Below are 19,154 nucleotides of genomic sequence, written 5' to 3'. Positions count from 1 at the left end.
GAGAGAGAGAGAGAGAGAGAGAGATACTGAGGAAGATGCTGATAAAAGGTGCATTAAAAAATGATCTAAAGAAGCTTGAAGAATTCATATGCGTATATATGAAAACACATAAAACACGTATATTACTACGTATGAATACTATATAAAACGTATTAGTATATATGAAATCATACATAATCTATACATATAGGTAGTACATATATTTGTCCGTTGGGAAATTCAAGCCACCAAAGATTTTTTCAGTTAATATGGCCAGAAAAGGAGGATGAAAAAGAGACATCGTCTCGTTGGCTCGCATAGAAATCGTGTGGTTTCAAGACCGACGACCGTATTGGCATTGCCTCGTCGAAAGCTTCTCCTCTCTCTCTCTCTCTCTCCCTCTCTCTTTCTCTCTCTCTTCAACAGACGAGTAATTAATTAACCGGTCGAACGAAGCTACCTATAGCGATAAATTAATAGCCTGGACATATGCATGTATATACATATAGTATATGTGGGTGTGCGCATGTATATATACATATAGATAGATATATACCTAGTTACGAACATATATGACAGGATTCTTGTGGTCTACAATTTCGGTCCAGATTATGAATTCTGTCAGAGAGAGAACGAGACAGAGAGAAATGTTGATTTTTATTAATGATAAATATTCTCGATAACAATCATGATTCAAAATTTCGACATCATTTCTATTATTCCTATCTTATAGATATTCTGTTATATATTTTATATATGTAATTTGAAATTTTTAAGACAACTTGTATAAAAAATAATAGAGATTAAAAAGATATATATATTGATCTTTATAAATGATCAATATTCCTTATAGAAATAATTCGAAATTCTAGGACATCTTAAATGAAAAATAATAAAAATGAAAGAGATAGCAATAGTCAAAGCATTCTTAAAGTCTATACAGGCAACATAACAAAAGATGAATACATGGAATTTTTCCTATGACGACAAGAAAAAAAGAAGAAAAGAGATAGACATTCTTATGGACTGGAAGGAAAGACTATGACGACGGGAAGCAGTAGAGTATATATGGTCGATGACCCGTATGGAGGATGTGCTAACGGATCGTCCATGTTCGAACGAATCGAGAACTTCAACGATACAAAGAAGGAGGAGTAGAAAGAAGAAGGAAAGTCGACTGACGATAACGTTGAAATCATCAAATATTTCTATATCTTTCTGCCTCTCTCTCTCTCTCTCTCTCTCTCTCTCTCTCTCTCTCTCTCTATCTATCTATCTATCTATCTATCTATCTATCTATCTATCTATCTATGTGCTTTGATACTATATTTGTAAAAAGATACATCTGGTAGATCTAATTTTGTTAGACAGAAAAATAAACGACCCGATAATGATCATGATATATAGGGTGAACTATTTTGTTATAGATCGATAAATCTTGAGTATTAAAAATAATCTAATTGTAAGAGGTCATTATTAATACAATAAAATAAAAATAATAAAGTACATAAATAAAAAAAAATAAGAAAAGGTAAGATTTATCTGCAATCACTTCGATCTTTTTGTGATCGCTCAATCACATATTTAGTCTAATAAAATCCTCCCTAAGACCTTTCTAAACTTTACACATATCGCCTGTTCGGAGGTCCCAACACGTTAATGCCGACAATCACGAACCTATTTGGAACGGTATAGCAAGACAACACTTTGGTTGATTGAGCTAACAAAGGAATGAGGACGAGTGAAGTCGTAATGAATCGTGTCTGGAGTCAGACGATGTAACAACGATCGTTATTTCTGTTCTTATTCGTCTGATGCACACGATTAAAATGTAAATACTGGAGGAAGGACAAGTTCCTCTATATTTCTCCTTCTCTTTTTATATATATATATATATATATATATATATATATATCTTCTGAGAGAAAGGAATGCAAAAGGATTGCAATATTGGACGAAAGAAAACTTGACCTTTAACATTACTTCTTATTATTCAGTCGATTTATCTATTTTTTTTAACATACTTTTTCTATGATAAAATGAAAATTATATTTGAATGTATATATAAATGTCACATCAAGGAATCTAATCACGTACGAATTAAAAAGAAAAGTGCATTCGATCGATTTAATTTCCTATTTAGTTCCTAACGCATACACATACATACATACGTATATACATAACGTAGATCCAAAGACTTTCGTTCTAAGAATGGCAACTTCGTGGGCTTGGTAAACGTGCATTCTCGTTCCATGGGACATATATAGGGTGAGAATCAATAACTAAGTCGATTAACTACAATAGATATTGTTGCTAAACTAATATAAAGTTATTATAAATAACAATATATAAAACATACGATACATATATGTATATGTACCAGGTGATAATAGATCGTTATTCCTGAATAACCTAATTCTATAAACTAGAAATAATTGTTACGAATAAAATAGTTCATATATATATATAATCCATATATATCAATGAACCAAAATTTCTAGATTTTTTTTCAAGTTACTATAATTATCAACAATCTTAAAAAAGAACAGACAAATTAGCTTAAGAAGACTCAAGAAAAACAATTGATCTTTAAAATTATCCAAGGTAATTTTGGCTGCTACCTCTCCTTCCTTCCAGGCTACCTTGTACAAAATGATATGTTTAAATCTGATAATAGTTATTAGTTTTTTTTATTTTATTATATAATATTAATAAACCTTTAGACATTTTTCTGTTGTAATATCCTAATAGTTTATTGACTCACCCTATATATCACGTTCATGCAAGAGAAGGAACTTTCACCGCAGCTTGCCGGAGGCTCGATGACGTTGACGATTGGCCGACCTTGCGTTCCAAGTACTGCTAGCTATTCAGATTACGCGGAATGCTCGCTCTTGTCTGCTTCTCTTCTCTGGTAAAGAGTTTTGAACGTTTTCGAAGCTCAAGTTCGAGTCTCCTCTCGAATAGGAAAAATGAGAGATGGATAGATAAATAGGTAGATAGATAGATAGATATTAGAGAGAGGGAAGGGAGAGGGAGAGAGGGGGAGAGAGAGAGAGAGAGATGAAGAGAGAAGTGTAAGGAGTATCCCAGTCGAGTATTCCACAGAAAAAAAAAGAAGAAAGTCTAAAGAGGAATACATATATACATCAGTCGCATAACGAGCTACGCAGACGACAATTTTTTTACATTGCTAGATCTCACGAGTACGTACTTGAATTCTTGAATTTTTACAGCTTAGATACTTCAAATAACGATGAAAAAGGACAAAAAAAGAAAAGACCGTGTGAACAAAATAAAAGTAGTATAAATAAAAAGAAACAGTATAAAAATAATAAAAAAAATATTGTATAATAATTATAACTACAATTATTAATTATATAAAAAAATTCTTACAATTATAACTCTAACTATTAACTATTGCGACGAATTAATAACAACAATTATATTCAAACTTTCACAAAAAGAAAAAGGAAAAAAAAGAAAAATAAAGTAAAAATTTCATACAAATATATATGATCCATTCAAAGAAATAAATTACTAACAGAGGTAAATATTAGCGAAAACGACGAAAAATGGACAAGTTTTGAACTGATTGCAATATGGAACAAGTAGACAGAAAATAAAACAATTTAAAAAAATAGATAGAGAGAAAAATTTTCAAAACGGATTTACTCTGCAGTGATCAAAAAATTGGGATTGACAATAGGTTTGTGCTCCATTCGTCGATATGAATTCACGTGAAAATGTGTATATATATATGTATGTATGTACGTATGTACATATGTGCCTATGTTTCTACATATATAATTTAACATGGGTTTATGTACAATGGTCTATAGGGAAAAATTTCCTCCAACTACAATTATTCGGACCATTCAGCAAACAAACGATGTATGTATGGTTCGCATGTAAGTTTTAATATTTAGTTGTTTACATTGCGGTATATAGTCTAGTTTGAAGAGAAAATTCACAAGAGACGAAAAGAATGTTTTCAAATAAACGTACAAGTAGATTATAATGTACTCATTTTTCTAAAAAAAAAAAAAATTGTTTTAAAATCTTAACAATTCTTTTCATTTCGATTATAATTAATCTATACCTAATAATATATTAAAGATAATATCATTCTAATCTTGTGAAAATAAGAGTATTGATATAAGTTTTAACCTAACTTCGCAGTCCGCATATACTCTCATTATCCGGTATACAGGTTCGTCGGCTACGAAGCAACTAGTGTGTAGTTATATGTATACCGTTAATTCGAGAAAATGGATGACGTAACTCCATCTACAAAGCTAAAGATACAAAAAAAAAAGGAAAAAAGAAAGGAAATAACATGAGGGAACACGAAAATCGAAAAAAATTCTTTTGTTACCATTAATCCGGATCGCCAGCAGGGTGTAGTAAACAATAGCGCAATATTTGTTTGATTGAAATAAAGGACGATTGGTGTGTCCGCCATGACACTTACCTAAATTCTTGAAACCTATTACGCATTCGACATATATATATATATATATATTTACGCACCACACGCACATATATATATAATATACATATATATATACGCTATATATACATACAATAATGCTAATTAAGATTATTAATACGTTAATGTGAATAACTACGATAGAGATTTTTATGTATTCTAAAAATGTAATTAAACATTTCGATGTAATGAGTTTTCATGTGGAATAAAATTGCGCGGTAAACTCAAAAAATCAAATTTCGACTCACCGCTGACTAACGTCGAATATTTCCGATTGTCCTCTCGTCATCCTCGAAAAATCTCCAGCAAGGATCATCAATGAATCTGACAGGAACTACACGAATGATATCATGTCGTAGTAGTTTGGCGTGAAAGAAGATTTAAAATAGAAGAAAGTCCAGCGATGGTAGTTGTCCTTGAGGTAGAAAATAGAGAGAAAAGAGTTCCGGTATAAAAAAAAACAAAGCGTTGGATGTACCCTCGTGCGTGCGTACGTTGTTCCTCCTCCTCCTCTTCTTTCTTCTATCTCTTTTTCTCTTCCACTTGCTGGTTATAGCACACGCGCAGAAAAAGAAAGGATCATGCTCGCAAAAGGTGAAAACCGGCAAAGGCAAGTCTCACAAAAGTATAATACTCGTTCGAACGCGAACCACTCGCGAATATTATGAATGCCGGTAATTATTACGAAGTGACGACTAAATCACGATGAAAACACGATGATTACCAAAGAAGGCAAACTCGTTGAGAGACGTACAGCTCGCGTTGTATGTATATAGTAACTATTCACGCGATCGTTTACAGCCGGCATTCGAGTAACGTGTTACAGCGCGTTTCTTCTTTCGCGTATTTATTCGAAATATTTCTTTGATTTGATCGAATCAAGGAAAATGATTGTTATGTTGTCGAATGAATTCTACGAATTCGTGAATGTTATTTCGTACGACCGGTGCACCAGGGTCACAACTTTTACTACTCGCAAGGCACACACGGCCCGTACGATTAGCCAACCAACCGTACTCGTGAAAGGCGTCCGCGGTTCTGATCGCCCTTAGCTACTGGGAGAGCGCGCCTACCGCTACGAGCCACGCGATTGGTCCAATTACTTGGCGGGGAGAAAGCACCGGATTGGTCGCTCGACCGCTCCCTATCTACCGGCACCAGTGGCAGCACTTGACGTCTTTAGCCTTCAGTGGTTCTCCTTTCAATTTTTTTAATCTTCGCAGCAGTGGTTCTTCTTCCGAATTTTTTTAAATCTTCACAGCAGCGGTTCTTTTTTCAAATATTTTTAAATCTTCGCAGCAATAATTCTTAAATCTATTAAATAATATTGATACAAATGTGTTAAGAGATAATATAATTAGATTAAAATTAATAAATATGAAATAAATAATACTTTTTTACTACTTATATTTGAAAATTGAAATTCCGAACTTGAAAGAGATGAATTATTCAACTTTTCTCTATGAACAAAAAATATAGTCATTATGAATATATTTATAATATGTACGAAGAGCTTGAAATTACATAATTATTAAATGGACTACTAAACTTTAACACACGAGTTATTCTAAAACTTCTTATCCATTATAGAACATTGTTCGTATCAAACTTTGATAGTAGATATCTTTTGTAACTTAATCTTCAATCTTACTCTACGATACTAAAATCTTCTTCTGCAATATCTGAAAATGTATAAAATATACAATTAATAGTAAAATTCATCTTTATTATGATTAATGAAGATTTACATGGCTGCTTCTTTTTTAACGTACGTCGTAGGTACTGTAGATATAGAGATTACACTAAATCATACACAATTATATTTTTGTTTGCAGAATAATAATAATAATAATGATGATAATGATAATAATAATAATAATAATAATAATAATAATATATAATAATAATAATAATAATAATAATAATAATAATAATACGAATAATGTTAAACACAAAATCAAACGATTATTTTCTCTCTTCTCATATTGATTTCATCCTAGTATCGGGACGTAATTGAAATGAAAAGGAAATATTTAATTATATAATCTTTGATACAAATTTTCACCCATACATTTTTCGAGAATTTACTGAAACTGAAATAATATCTATTCACAATGAGATCAATTTTTAATTTCCGATCTTAAAATATTTTATATTATATATTATTACTACGTGTATTAATAAATAATATAATATATTCTCAGGTTTTTATATTTCTATCGCTTAATAGATTGACACATATCAATTAGAAACGTTTTAGAATTATTATCCAAAAAATTTTAAACCAATTTCTTTTAGATCGGAATCATTAAAACGATCACATAGTGCAATTAACACAAAATAGACTCTTTGAAATACAAATAGTTTAGAAAAATTAAAATTTTGTTTCGATCGTCTATGTCTAACTATAATAATCCTCTCTTTCTTAATGACAATTGTTATATATATCTTCTGTAATCTCTCATTAATTACTATAGTACCTATAAAGACTTAGATGTATGCAAGATTTATCATTACACAATATGCGACTTCGGTGAAATCTTATCGAGATTGGAAATGACTATTATTCAGACAATTTCGACACGTACACATTATCGAAAATGAATGATTGCCAAACGACGCAGAAATCTTCGTCGATTATATAAAAAAGAAAAGAAAGAAAATGAAAAGGAAGAATAAAGTTTAACAAAACCGCGGATTTAGTTAAGGGTGGCCGAAATACAAAATTAGATTATAATAATATAATTATGTATGTAAAAGAAATGTGTGTGTGAACAATAAAGCGTTTTTAACCTTTCATTTAAAATATACATTATCGGCGAAGCAACAAACGCTATCATTTCGAGCGAGCGATGCTATAACACATTGCTCTTCGATTAATCGCCACGTTATACGCACACTAGGAATTTTCATCTCCAACAAAATCATCTCCTATTCCCTCCCAATCGTCAAATTACGCTTTTAACGTTTGTCTTTCCTTTATCTCTTCGTTATCTATATTAAATTATATCAATATTTGTTTCATTTATATTTATATATAAATATATATATGTATACATATATATATATATGTAGCCATATACATATATATCATCACTCCAGTCTCTCCATTTAGTTTAATAACGTAGGTACACTTTGTCAACAATCACTGCCACTTTACATCTGTTTTGTCTACTTATCTCTCAAATAGTTCTTCAATCGTCACTAAATTATGCTGGCTTTTGAGAACCTTTCTTGCCGATCAGTGATTTATGGATATGTGGAATAACACCTACAACAAAAAAACAATGAGAATCAATGACCTTATAATAAAGTACATACTGCACATAGAAATATAATAACATACCTCCTCCTGCAATAGTAGCCTTAATGAGACTGTCTAATTCTTCGTCACCTCGGATAGCAAGTTGTAAATGTCTTGGAGTTATACGTTTAACTTTCAAATCTTTAGATGCATTTCCTGCCAATTCTAAGACCTATCAACAAAGAGGAAAATAATTATGAAATATTGAAGTAAAATAACTTATACAACACAATAATTATACACTGAATTTCAAAATCGAGTGTCTTTATATTGTTTATAAAAATAAATATCAATAAACGCTTTTCTAAATAATGGCGGGAAAAGTCTGCCATGATACCCCACGTGAGCCATTAGCGTCACTTGCGGCCACTTTTCTAACTACGATCACACGTTGTCTCGCGTCATCCTACGATATATATATAAATATATGTATTTATATATATATATACACACTCTTATAAACGTTCCATACGCGCGCGCACAGGACACACACAGAGACACGCAAAACACATACCAAAAGCTCTGACCCTCGCCTTCTCAACATGATATCTCTCCTCTCTTTTGCACCAGTCTAACTCACCTCGGCTGTCAGATATTCTAAGATAGCTGCGCTGTATACTGCAGCCGTTGCACCAACTCGACCATGACTGGTAGTCCTATTTTTCAAATGTCGATGTATTCTACCTACAGGAAACTGAAATCAAAATAAACGAAAATATATTAACTCAGATAATAACGATAGTAATAATAGTTCTCATTCCCACTAATATATTTATACAATATATAATGCATTCTTCCTCCTTTCCTTCTCCCTCCCTCTCTTCCTCTCTCTTTCTAACCAAAGAAAATTATCAGTGATAAAGAGAAAAAAGAATGATAAAAAGAAAGAATGCATAATCGTATTCTCCGATGACAAAAGAGAGAAATATTTTTAGGATGGTATATATATATATATAGACATATATACACACCACATATATCGTAAGCTATTGTCCGTCCAAATAACATCGACCTTTCTGACACAACGCGTCAGCAGCTTTTCGTCATTGTTAGAAAAGAAGGAATCAAATGGTACAATGAAGAGCAAACTAGCCCGATCGTTTAATACCAAAGACTAAAGTAAATTTTGAAACATTTATGTCGATTTGGCACGCAGTAACTTAGTGCGTCTTTTTTTTGTCCTGTATACATGGCGACGATTCTGATATATATACATATAAGAGAATACAGTTAAGAATATTTTTTGTAAATACGAAAATATTACAACGAAAATATGGGAGAACGAGCAAGAGAGAGTCATCACGATGTATATTTTCTCTCTTTCCCTCACTCTCTCACTCCTACATTTCGTCTTTCTCGTCGACCAGGGTCCATACACCACACACTACACACACAGACAGTCACAAACGAGACGAATATCGAGCGGCACGCGATAGAGATTCGGCTTTCCCGAAGGTTTCCCAGCTTTTCTGGCAGATTCGTTTCATCATTCGATGAAACATTGTTAATACGCCCTACATTCTCTTCCCCTTTTAACGTGTTATACACATCGATTATACTCGATAAACGATCAACAACTTTATCCCTCTGCCGTCTCTGTGAACTCTTTCAACGTTTTATTTCCTACAAGTATTCACGCACGCACACACAAACACGTACTTTGGAGTATACATTACGTATACTTTCCATATATACGTCCCCACTTACACACACACGTATGCCTTCGCATTTATACAGAATAAATAACGAACTTAAGCAGCTTATCCCCGTCGTCGCAGTACACATATACACACGCACGCACAAACACATAAGTGTCCATCTTTTTTGGTTAACCTCTAAAAACTAAAGAATGAAAAAATAAATCTATTATAACATAACGTCGCGTAATACACATCTCGTTTCAATTAATAAATATTTCTCTCTATTGATATTTTCTCTCCCTTTCCTCCCTCTTCTTCCCTTCCTCTCTTTTACTCTCTTTATTTTTTTTGTCATACCTCATAAAATTCTTCTCTTACGAATCACATGACGGTCGTATATATATGTGTGTATAACCAAAAGTCAAAACATGAAGAAATACGAAGAAGAAACGATTGAACGTCAATGATGCATTTTTGTTCGGTCCTTTAGATATAATTTTGCGAGAATATATAATTCTCTTTGATAGAAATAGAGATGAAAAGAGAGTATATTCTCTCTTGAAGATATTTATACTATGACGGCATAGACGTTAGTCGTTGAACACTTCGAAATACTGTCGTCTCCGTCGTCGTCGTCGTTTCGAAAGGGCATAAAATATTCAAAGAGATGGACGATTTGAATTGAAAGGCCCGGCGATCAACAGGGGGTGATGGGGGAAAGATCAAAAGGGGGATGGAGGGGGTTGATTGTAGTGTAAACGGTCCCATCCGACGACTTGTTTGAAATGACCAAGCTAGTACAACTTTTGTTGAGAGAATTCAATTTGAGAAATGAAATATTTCTTAATCCATCTAATGATTACATTTACCATCGAACGAATACAATAAATTATATAAAATTGAAGAAATAGTTAAACGTTAAAGTGCAACTTCTTAAATATAAGAAAACAGATCCCTTTGTCGATAGTGACAAAAGAGGATTCGTTTTGCTTCGCGCCAACTACGACCGTTTAACATGTAAAGACCGTTGAATTTAACAGTTGAAAAAACGTAGAAAAACAGCATATTAATTCGGACGTTGGTTTAATAACGTATAGAAAAAAGTATGTTTTCGTTAAGTTGTAGACTAGTTGGATAATGAACTCACCTGCAAGCCGGCCCTCGCCGAACGAGAGACCGCCTTAGCCTTCGCTTTGCCAGAGTCCTTGCCCGCCTTTCCACCAGCCTGTTCACAGATGAAAATCACGATTAATTTGAGCGATAGAAGAACGAAACCTCGTCAGTAAACGGTCGAGAATCCGTCGAACATGAGGAGATGTATATCGATTGTGGATGGCTGAAGGAACCGGTAAAAACTCGCGGATTACTCACCATTATGCTAGGAGAGCCTTTGCGGTTCGCTACACGACAGACTTGCGGGGAGCACAGACGACGCCGTCTAAGCACGATCCCGCCAAATACGCTTGGCGCTGCTGCCGCGTCCCGCGGTCTACTCACGTGACCATTTACGACCAATCGCAATGCTATAACGACGCAACCGTGGCGACCCTTAGTGTCCTAATATCGTACTATCATAAGAGCTAGAGGATCACGTTAACTAAAGCGAATGCTATGACGCGTTCGTTTCGATGCTTCTTCTCGAATGCGAACTATGCGTTTCACATGATTCCCTCCTTTCATTTACTTTTAGAAACTCAGACGAGCCAACGGATTGCTTTTTATTTATCTCAAAGCTTCGAGAACTTTCCAATATCTATTCTTTTTCCTTTTCTCTCTCTCTCTCTCTCTCTCTTACTCTCTCTCTTACTTTCTCTCTTACTCTCTCTCTTACTTTCTCTCTTACTCTCTCTCTTACTCTCTCTCTCTCTCTCTCTCTGTCTCTTGTTTCGTGTTATCTTGTTTCTTTTTCTTCTTTTATTTTTCTTTCTTTTTTTCTCTTTTTTATGGCGAATGGGACGCAACTGGTGGTCCTCGCATTTTTTATACTTTCTTTACATTTTTTTATAACAAATGACGAAATTTATATTATTCATAACTGACCTGAATAATTTTAACTAATAAGTTATGCATTTACAATATTAAATATTATGTAAATTTTAATATATTTTTTTATATGATATGATAAAAGAAGTTTTCAGCTTAAACTAAAATCTCTATATTGAAAATTCTTTCTCTTGAAAAATATATAATGAAAATATCTTTAAAAAACATTTTTTTAGTCGAGTAAAAAACAATGATAAAAATACATATATAATAAAAACGATAGACGATAAAGATACATTATAATAAAAATGTCATTAGAATCTTTATTGACAAGTAAAAAGGCAGTAGCATAAAATATTTCGGATACATTTATATATATTAAGGTAATCTCTAAAAAATAGAATATTATCAGGATTAAATAACAAGAAGGGAATCGAAAGAAATGATGCCACATAATATGTCGCGGTTGGTTCAAATACAAATAAAATTAATTCTAAAGCGATCCGTGGCGCTGTATTAGAGAAGACGTTTCGAATTCGAAGGACCGACGTGTTTTGTATCGCCAACTACATACTTTCATATGCACATATATATGTAAACTTCATTCATCAAATGAACACGAATTTTGGTATGAAATAAAAATTTAAAAATTATGAATAAAATACCGTTTTACAGTTCACATTCGATGGAAGAATAAAAAATTATATAAAATAAACAGATGATTGATGTAGAATTTCGTTGGAAATATTACAACGATCAGAATTATCAATTTTGTTAAGCTCGATAGGAAATCCATTGGCCGCTGCGAGCTTCGATCAATAATATAACAACGAAGGATTAAACGAGACTCTTCAAAATTGCAAGTAGTATGAGGAGCATTACACGATGGGTCACGATATCGATGAGTCTGTTATATGGGACATGCGCGTTGTCGAATACGCAAAGCCTTGCTTCTAAAATTTCCCGCCATTTTCCTTCCCTTTCAGCCTACTCATCCTGCGTTACACACTACTACTACCAATTGCTACATAGCAATACAAAGGCCTTTTCTCGTTCATTTATCGTTGGCCCTGTCGTTCGATCCGTCTAGCAAATACATCCGCCATTATTTGTTATATATATATATATATATATATATATATATATATATATATCGTCAAAATTATTTATTGTAGATTGCTGTTGGCTTCGGCTAGCTCGTCACACTTTTCATCGATGTCATCCTACAATTAACAAATTCATTACGATTAATAAATTATTTAAATTATTCACACACACACACACACACACACACTGTATATAGATATATATGTATAATATTGAAAATAATTATGAAGCATTTCCTTGTTACTCTTCTTTTAATTTTTTTTTATCTCGTATTTTTTCATTGAATAGAAATGATACAAGAAATTTTCCTATTTTCTTTACAAAATGTCTCGCAGGAGTTTGTTCGAAATTAGAAATACCGAAATGGATTTTATCTTGTAGTAACTTCCAATTAATTAATTTATTACTTGGATTTATCATGTGAAATCGATGTATATGTAAAAAATTGTCATTATATATAGAATAAAATGAATTCGTATATAAAGTTTTCTAATTCATTTAGTACTTTGATCCTTTTATCACCTACCTCATCCAATTGCAAACATTTGCCCCATTCGACCAAAGTGATCAGGTGATCATTATCGGCATCGCAAGAATCGAAGAAAGGTGCTATGCAATGTTCCAAGGCCATCAAGGGTGCCTTTATAGGGAAAAGTTCGTGCCTGGAAACTGTTCTATCATGTGGATGACCATCGAGGTCACACCACTTCCAAATGGCTGCATTCGTCCAGCGCAGTGTCATGTTCGTTTCAGCTTCACGCTGCATTTTCAAGTAGTGCGATGGTAGCTCTTGACGATCGGCTAAGTCACGCATTATGTTGAACAACCAGTCGCGCATACGCCTTGGGAAATCTGCCATGTCTTCTTCCTTGCACATCTGAGAAGCAACGAGAAATGCATGTAAGTAAGAGAAGATCGATACACTAAGTATGCCATTCACGAGCAAGGAGACTCGCAATAAGAGATTGGAATTTATTTTGAATTATATATATCTAAAATCGATTTTATGATTGAGCAGGATCATTCGTTTTATATCTTGAATTAATAAATCTAAAATATACGAAGTTACAATTAATAATACTATAAGTAATACTTAAAAAATCCTTGTAATTGAAGATATAAAACTAATAATTAATTTAAGAATTTAATTATATCAAAAATTAATTGGCAATAAATATAATACAGAATTTTATTCACACTCACTGGCATTTGTTTGCATTCGCCATAGTATTCAATATGAACATGCTTATAGTCAGGTCCTCTGCACCTGGTATCACCAGTGTCACAGAAACAACGTGATTGATAGACCTCACAATCGCTGCCAAAAGTTTCATTGTAATTTGTGCAGACCTTACGACGTGGGTCAACTTCCTGATCGCAAACTTCGACGCAAACGCATTCGGCAATACCATCTTCGGTTGACTAGAGATTATTAAAAAGTATTAGATATCTGTTCCAAGTCGTCATGTTCGAGATCGTTTATCCTGATTGCTGAGTAACTATGATTTTAAAACTGACCTTACAAATGCGTCCAGCACCACAATGTTTATTCATACAAGGATCTACTTCGATCAAACGTTGTTTCTTCGATGCAAGTTGGTTTCCAACATTTTCAAAAGTAACTTCAGCATCTCTGTTCTCATCTTCCGCTATCTCATCAGCTTCTAACATGTTCATTACCTCATCTTGAAGAGATGGCTCAGTCGTTGTCGTCGTTCGATGTTTTCTTCGATGCTGGATATCATTGATCGAAATAATCATATTTATTATATATTTAAATGTTGGGTACATATATATTTATAAAAAAAAGAAAATAATCTGCAAATTTAAAAATTTGTTCGATATTCAATGATCGAAATGATTGGAAAAAAGAATCTAATTTACGAATATTTGAAAGATATTTTCTAATTAAATTGAAATATATTCTAATAATATTGAAATATAGGTCGATCTAACGTTTACCAACCTGTCGTGCAGACACGTCTGTTACAAGAGCCACTAAAAGCAGCTCGAGGAAGAGCAGCTGCAGCCTCGTCATCCGCATTGCGATCCCTGCGACAAACGATCGATCGATAAGTGCGTACTTAAGTAAGTGAATACATGTACCAGTCTTATTATTAAATAGCGCATATACGTTTAGTACATTGGAACTAATTAAATATATTGAGTCTTATTAATTAATGATTCAAACGTCATCTTAATATTACTGTTAATTACGAGATCCATTTGGAAAGTTCACGTCTTTTTTATTTCTTTCTTTTTAATGTATATTATATTTTAAAAGTAAATCAATTGTAAATAACATAAAAATGTATATATATATATACACACACATATATACATTTTGTTTAGTTATAATTAAAATTTTCAAAATGACAAAATTTCTATAAGTATCCAGAAAAATTTTTGAATTTACCGCCTTTTTCTATGACGATCATTTTCGAAAAGATACTTTCAAAGAGATAGAATTCAAGAATCGAAGTTAACGATTATAAGATTCCTTGGGTCAACATTACAAACGATAATAAATCTCTCATGTCTTTTGATAGGAGTAACAAAGCGATAACCTAAATACTTGAAAATAATCATCTTGCGTACGTCTTCAATATGAGAAAGTTATACGATTTTAAAAAGACGATTCATGATCGACCCCTTTCGTTCCTTATTTCGCATACGCGTTATTACAACATGCCTTCTTTTTATTTCATACATATGTATATGGATACATATGCTTTAACTTCCACGAAAGAACGATGCGAGATCTATTTACGTATCGTCATCTCTCAGTTTATCGCAAGGGAAGAGTTAATGAGAAATCAAGGCCTCGATATAGCATTATTTCCTGTTAATCTGAATAGAGAAAAAAGAACTATATGATATTTCAACGAATCTATTTATATGATTTATGTCTATACGAAGTTAATTAGATCTTTTTCTCATAACAATAATATTTTATTTTAGAAATACTGTAACCTAACATAAAAAAAGACTCGTAAAATTAAACAAGAAAACTTTCACTATTCAGAACATTTTTCATTGACTTACTTTCAAAATTAATTAAATGATAACTTAAATCTCCATTTTTCTTTGATTTCCTTTTTTGGTAGGACGATACTTCGGTATTTATAATAACTGCGCTCGAAAGAGAAAGAGAGAAAGAGAGAGAGTGAGAGTGAAAGAAAGAGAGACAGAGAGAGAGAGAGAGAAATATTATAACTATAAGATAATAAATTGTTCAGTAGGACCTCTTATTTTTTGTTTTCATTCTGTTCTATAACATAAAGTATCATTTCCTCGAGAAATATATATCTCAGAAAGGAGATTAGGCTATCACTGTAAACGTTTCGTTGCGTTAGGTACAAAGAATTTTATCGTCTCTTTTTTCTATTTTCTTTCATATTATTTCTAATGACCTAATCTCGTTAAATAAAACGCCAACATACCAAAGACAAACCAAAATTATTCGCAACTCGTACGTGCTCGTTCTCGTTTTATTCCGCCTACGTGTAGGTTAATGTTAATCGTATTCCGTGGGTGGTTTTGAACGAATCGTTTCGTGTCGCTCGTGAACGTTCGTGAGTAAGTACCTACACCAGAAAAGTATTCGCGGAGTAACACCAGAGTTCTGACCGAAGAACCATCGAGAGAAGCCAGTTGACACGCAAAGTTCGTATAAATGCGCGCCGGCGTAGTAATATTCCTGCGAATTGAAGACGAGAGGGGAGAGGGGCGCTGCTTTTCTCTCGCGAAAGTTGTGTGTACGTGTGCGTGTATCGTGCGTGCTATATATATATATATGAGTGTGTGTATATTTCAAATCTTTTCCATTTCTTTATCAAATTTGTAAGAATCTTTAATCCTAATAAAAAAATTCTATTCTATTAAACTATCTAACTATAAGATTCCCATTACATCATAATTCATACTTGGTACTAAATAATAGCATGCAGTATTTTGAATAAATTTCTCAGCAAAAAACATCCACTATTTTTCTATAATAATTATTGTTAAGTATTTATTACGCACATATATACGTACGTGTCCTAACCAAAATAAATAAATTTTCTTTTATTTTTTAATCATACAATATGCTCGCATAAGTAGATAATAATAATATGTAATTTACCAAATATTTCAAAGAAATGAGAGAGAATTGCAAACATAAAAGACAATTAACAACGACATAGGAATACATAAAATTACAAAATGGTATTCTATTATTTTTACCAATTTCATTTTTACTAATATTATTCATGAGATCAAATGACAAAGATGTTTAAGAAGGATGTCGAATATCCGTTTGCGAGAAAGATGATTACATTCGCGCCTACAAGAATGAGATAACTTTAAAAAATGAGTGATTACTTTATTACGAGGAAAATAAGAGAGAGAGAGAGAGAGAGAGAGAGAGAGAGAGAGAGAGAGAGAGAGAGAGAGAGAGAGAGAGACATTCATTTTTGTTTTCTTTTTTTAAATATATATAAACGAATGCTTATTATCATTTTTAAGATAATAAAAAATGCATAATGAATGCATATATAAATGCATTTGCCTATAGAACTTGTAATATATATTTATATTAAAAATTAACATTGCAATAGAAAGAAAAATTAATTATAATTTTTATACATATAAAACGTAATAATTTTATAGATACATACATAGATACATACGTACATATATATATATATATATATATATATATATATATATATACGCGCACACATACACACACACATATACACATACAGAGACCCACACCCATATTTGTTTCTAAAAATTATAACCACAAAGAAAAATGATATTTTCGACTCAATATAAGTACATACCTGAAACGATCGATTTTCTCTATCTCTCTTTCTCTCCTTCCTTTGAAGGATTTACTTTGACGAAACGTATGAAAGCGAAACAACCCTCCAAATCGGTCGCTGGACCGGTACTGACTGCAGCCTGGAAACGGTCGAGAAACCGAACGAAACGAGATGATCTCATCTCCCCTCTCGCGCTCATGCTCTCTCTTTATCTTTCTCGTTTACATGCTCTCTTTCTACACCCCCGTTTGATCTTCCTGCCACATGGCGATTTGTGTTATTATCGTTTCATGTCTTTAAACGTTTTCCTATTCTCTCTTTTTCATTACGCAATAACGAAAATACATGCACGAAAATTTCAAAAAAGAAAGTTATAAAAACATGATTTCTTTTACCATCGTAAATCCTGACAAATACTGATAGAGTTGAAAAAATTATACAATTTGACAAGAGATTCTCTCCCATTTCCTCACTATACTCTTCTATCATACACTATCATATTCCCTCTCACACTCACACTCACTCTCTCACTCCCTCTCGCTCGCTCACTCGCTCTCTCACTCGTCCTCTCATTCGCTCACTCTCTCTCTCTCTCTCTCTCTCTCTCTCTCTCTCTCTCTCTCTCACTCGCTCACTCGCTATCTCTCTCTCTCTCTCTCTGTCTCACTCTCGCTCTCTCACTCGCTCTCCCTCTCTCTCTCTCTCTCTTTCACTATCGAAATGAGAAATATTAGTTGAGAATTAAAAACGATTCTATGGAGTAATTCGTTAATGATTTACTTAATTGATAATTATTTTATCCAAGGCATGATAATTATGATTTCAAAGCATGCTTAAATCACATCATCTTCTGGTAAATTATCCTCTTCTGTAAGAAATTTCAAATTATGAACGAAGCAAAAATTTTCCCCGCAAATTGAACATTGCATTAGGATTATATGATGTACAAACAAATAACAAGCGAAATCGTGTCATCTCTTGATAAATTATGCTCTCCTATTAGAAATTTCAAATTATGAACAAATCGAAAATATTTCCTGCATATAGAGTTTTATGTTATGATCGCATGATGACAATATATATATATATATATATATATATATATAAAATATATAACATAATAATATAATGTAATAAAATCTAATGTTATATATTACAAAACATAATGCATTAGATAATTATTATATTTCAAAGTATATAATGTATATATATAGATTATATAAGAATTCTATGGACTCTCAGAATTAACATAAAATCATAAAAGTTCATTAAAAGTGCTTGGTAATAAAATTAGCAGATTTTTACATAATAATAAAATACTTGACGAAATTAGTATATCAATATATACTACTATAACACTGACTTTTTCTAATACCCTTAGCGTCATCTAGTACGAGTACTAATACTAAATAATAAAAAAATATACATTCTTAATCCTCCTAGTATCACCTAGCGTGGGTAATCTAAACTATTAAATGATGAAATGTTATTACCTCTAACGCCATCTAAAGGAAAGATCAATATTAAATTATTCTAATACAAACCTTTTAATATACTTGGCGCTATCTAGCGTGAAAACAAGGAAAGAATTATAATTAATATAATCTTTCTTAATACTCCTAGCGCCATCTAGCGATACAGCTTGAAATATATTCTAGAACTCATTGTTCACCGACTTCCTCGATTATTATACGTTCCTATTACAAACGGCGCATTTTTGCCCAATATCACGACCAATTATAATATCTAGAGTGACACACACACACAGAGAGAGAGAGAGAGACAGAGAGAGAGAGCGAGAGAGAGAGCGAGAGAGAGAGAGAGAGAGAGAGAGAGAG

The 19,154-nt window shown here is 32.6% G+C and overlaps 3 protein-coding genes across 6 annotated transcripts in view; all 3 read right to left on the bottom strand.

Annotated features, from left to right (window-relative positions):
- LOC122635538 (cadherin-87A) overlaps positions 1 to 6,032 on the bottom strand; it is a 121,602-nt gene extending 115,570 nt beyond the window's left edge. Inside the window, exon 1 of the mRNA XM_043825858.1 lies at positions 4,720 to 6,032. Coding sequence (XP_043681793.1) covers positions 4,720 to 4,787 — 68 coding nt within the window. The 5' untranslated portion in view covers positions 4,788 to 6,032. The remainder of the gene's footprint in view (positions 1 to 4,719) is intronic.
- Positions 6,033 to 6,176: 144 nt separating this feature from the next.
- LOC122635542 (histone H2A.V) lies at positions 6,177 to 10,933 on the bottom strand. Of its 3 annotated transcripts, XM_043825864.1 has the most exons (5): positions 10,787 to 10,933; positions 10,563 to 10,640; positions 8,356 to 8,469; positions 7,818 to 7,947; positions 6,177 to 7,742 (listed from the first exon to the last, which is right to left on the bottom strand). In XM_043825864.1, the coding sequence occupies exons 1-5, from the start codon at positions 10,787 to 10,789 to the stop codon at positions 7,681 to 7,683; spliced, it is 387 nt and encodes a 128-aa protein (XP_043681799.1). In that variant the 5' UTR covers positions 10,790 to 10,933; the 3' UTR covers positions 6,177 to 7,680. The 3 variants fall into 3 exon arrangements, with proteins under 3 accessions (XP_043681799.1, XP_043681801.1, XP_043681800.1); XM_043825866.1 differs by lacking the exons at positions 10,563 to 10,640; positions 10,787 to 10,933 and adding an exon at positions 9,120 to 9,639; XM_043825865.1 differs by lacking the exons at positions 10,563 to 10,640; positions 10,787 to 10,933 and adding an exon at positions 9,040 to 9,090.
- Positions 10,934 to 11,691: 758 nt separating this feature from the next.
- LOC122635540 (SPARC) lies at positions 11,692 to 17,488 on the bottom strand. Of its 2 annotated transcripts, none has more exons than XM_043825861.1 (6): positions 17,335 to 17,488; positions 14,472 to 14,557; positions 14,024 to 14,239; positions 13,709 to 13,927; positions 13,032 to 13,382; positions 11,692 to 12,621 (listed from the first exon to the last, which is right to left on the bottom strand). In XM_043825861.1, the coding sequence occupies exons 2-6, from the start codon at positions 14,547 to 14,549 to the stop codon at positions 12,565 to 12,567; spliced, it is 921 nt and encodes a 306-aa protein (XP_043681796.1). In that variant the 5' UTR covers positions 14,550 to 14,557; positions 17,335 to 17,488; the 3' UTR covers positions 11,692 to 12,564. The 2 variants fall into 2 exon arrangements, with proteins under 2 accessions (XP_043681796.1, XP_043681797.1); XM_043825862.1 differs by lacking the exon at positions 17,335 to 17,488 and adding an exon at positions 15,949 to 16,130.
- Between the last annotated feature and the right edge of the window lie 1,666 nt (positions 17,489 to 19,154).

The sequence above is a fragment of the Vespula pensylvanica genome, chromosome 18, assembly GCF_014466175.1.
Source record: "Vespula pensylvanica isolate Volc-1 chromosome 18, ASM1446617v1, whole genome shotgun sequence".
Classification (NCBI taxonomy): Eukaryota; Metazoa; Arthropoda; class Insecta; order Hymenoptera; family Vespidae; genus Vespula; species Vespula pensylvanica.
Note: the sequence above shows the minus strand (reverse complement) of the source record. Positions and strands in the feature narration are given on the sequence as shown.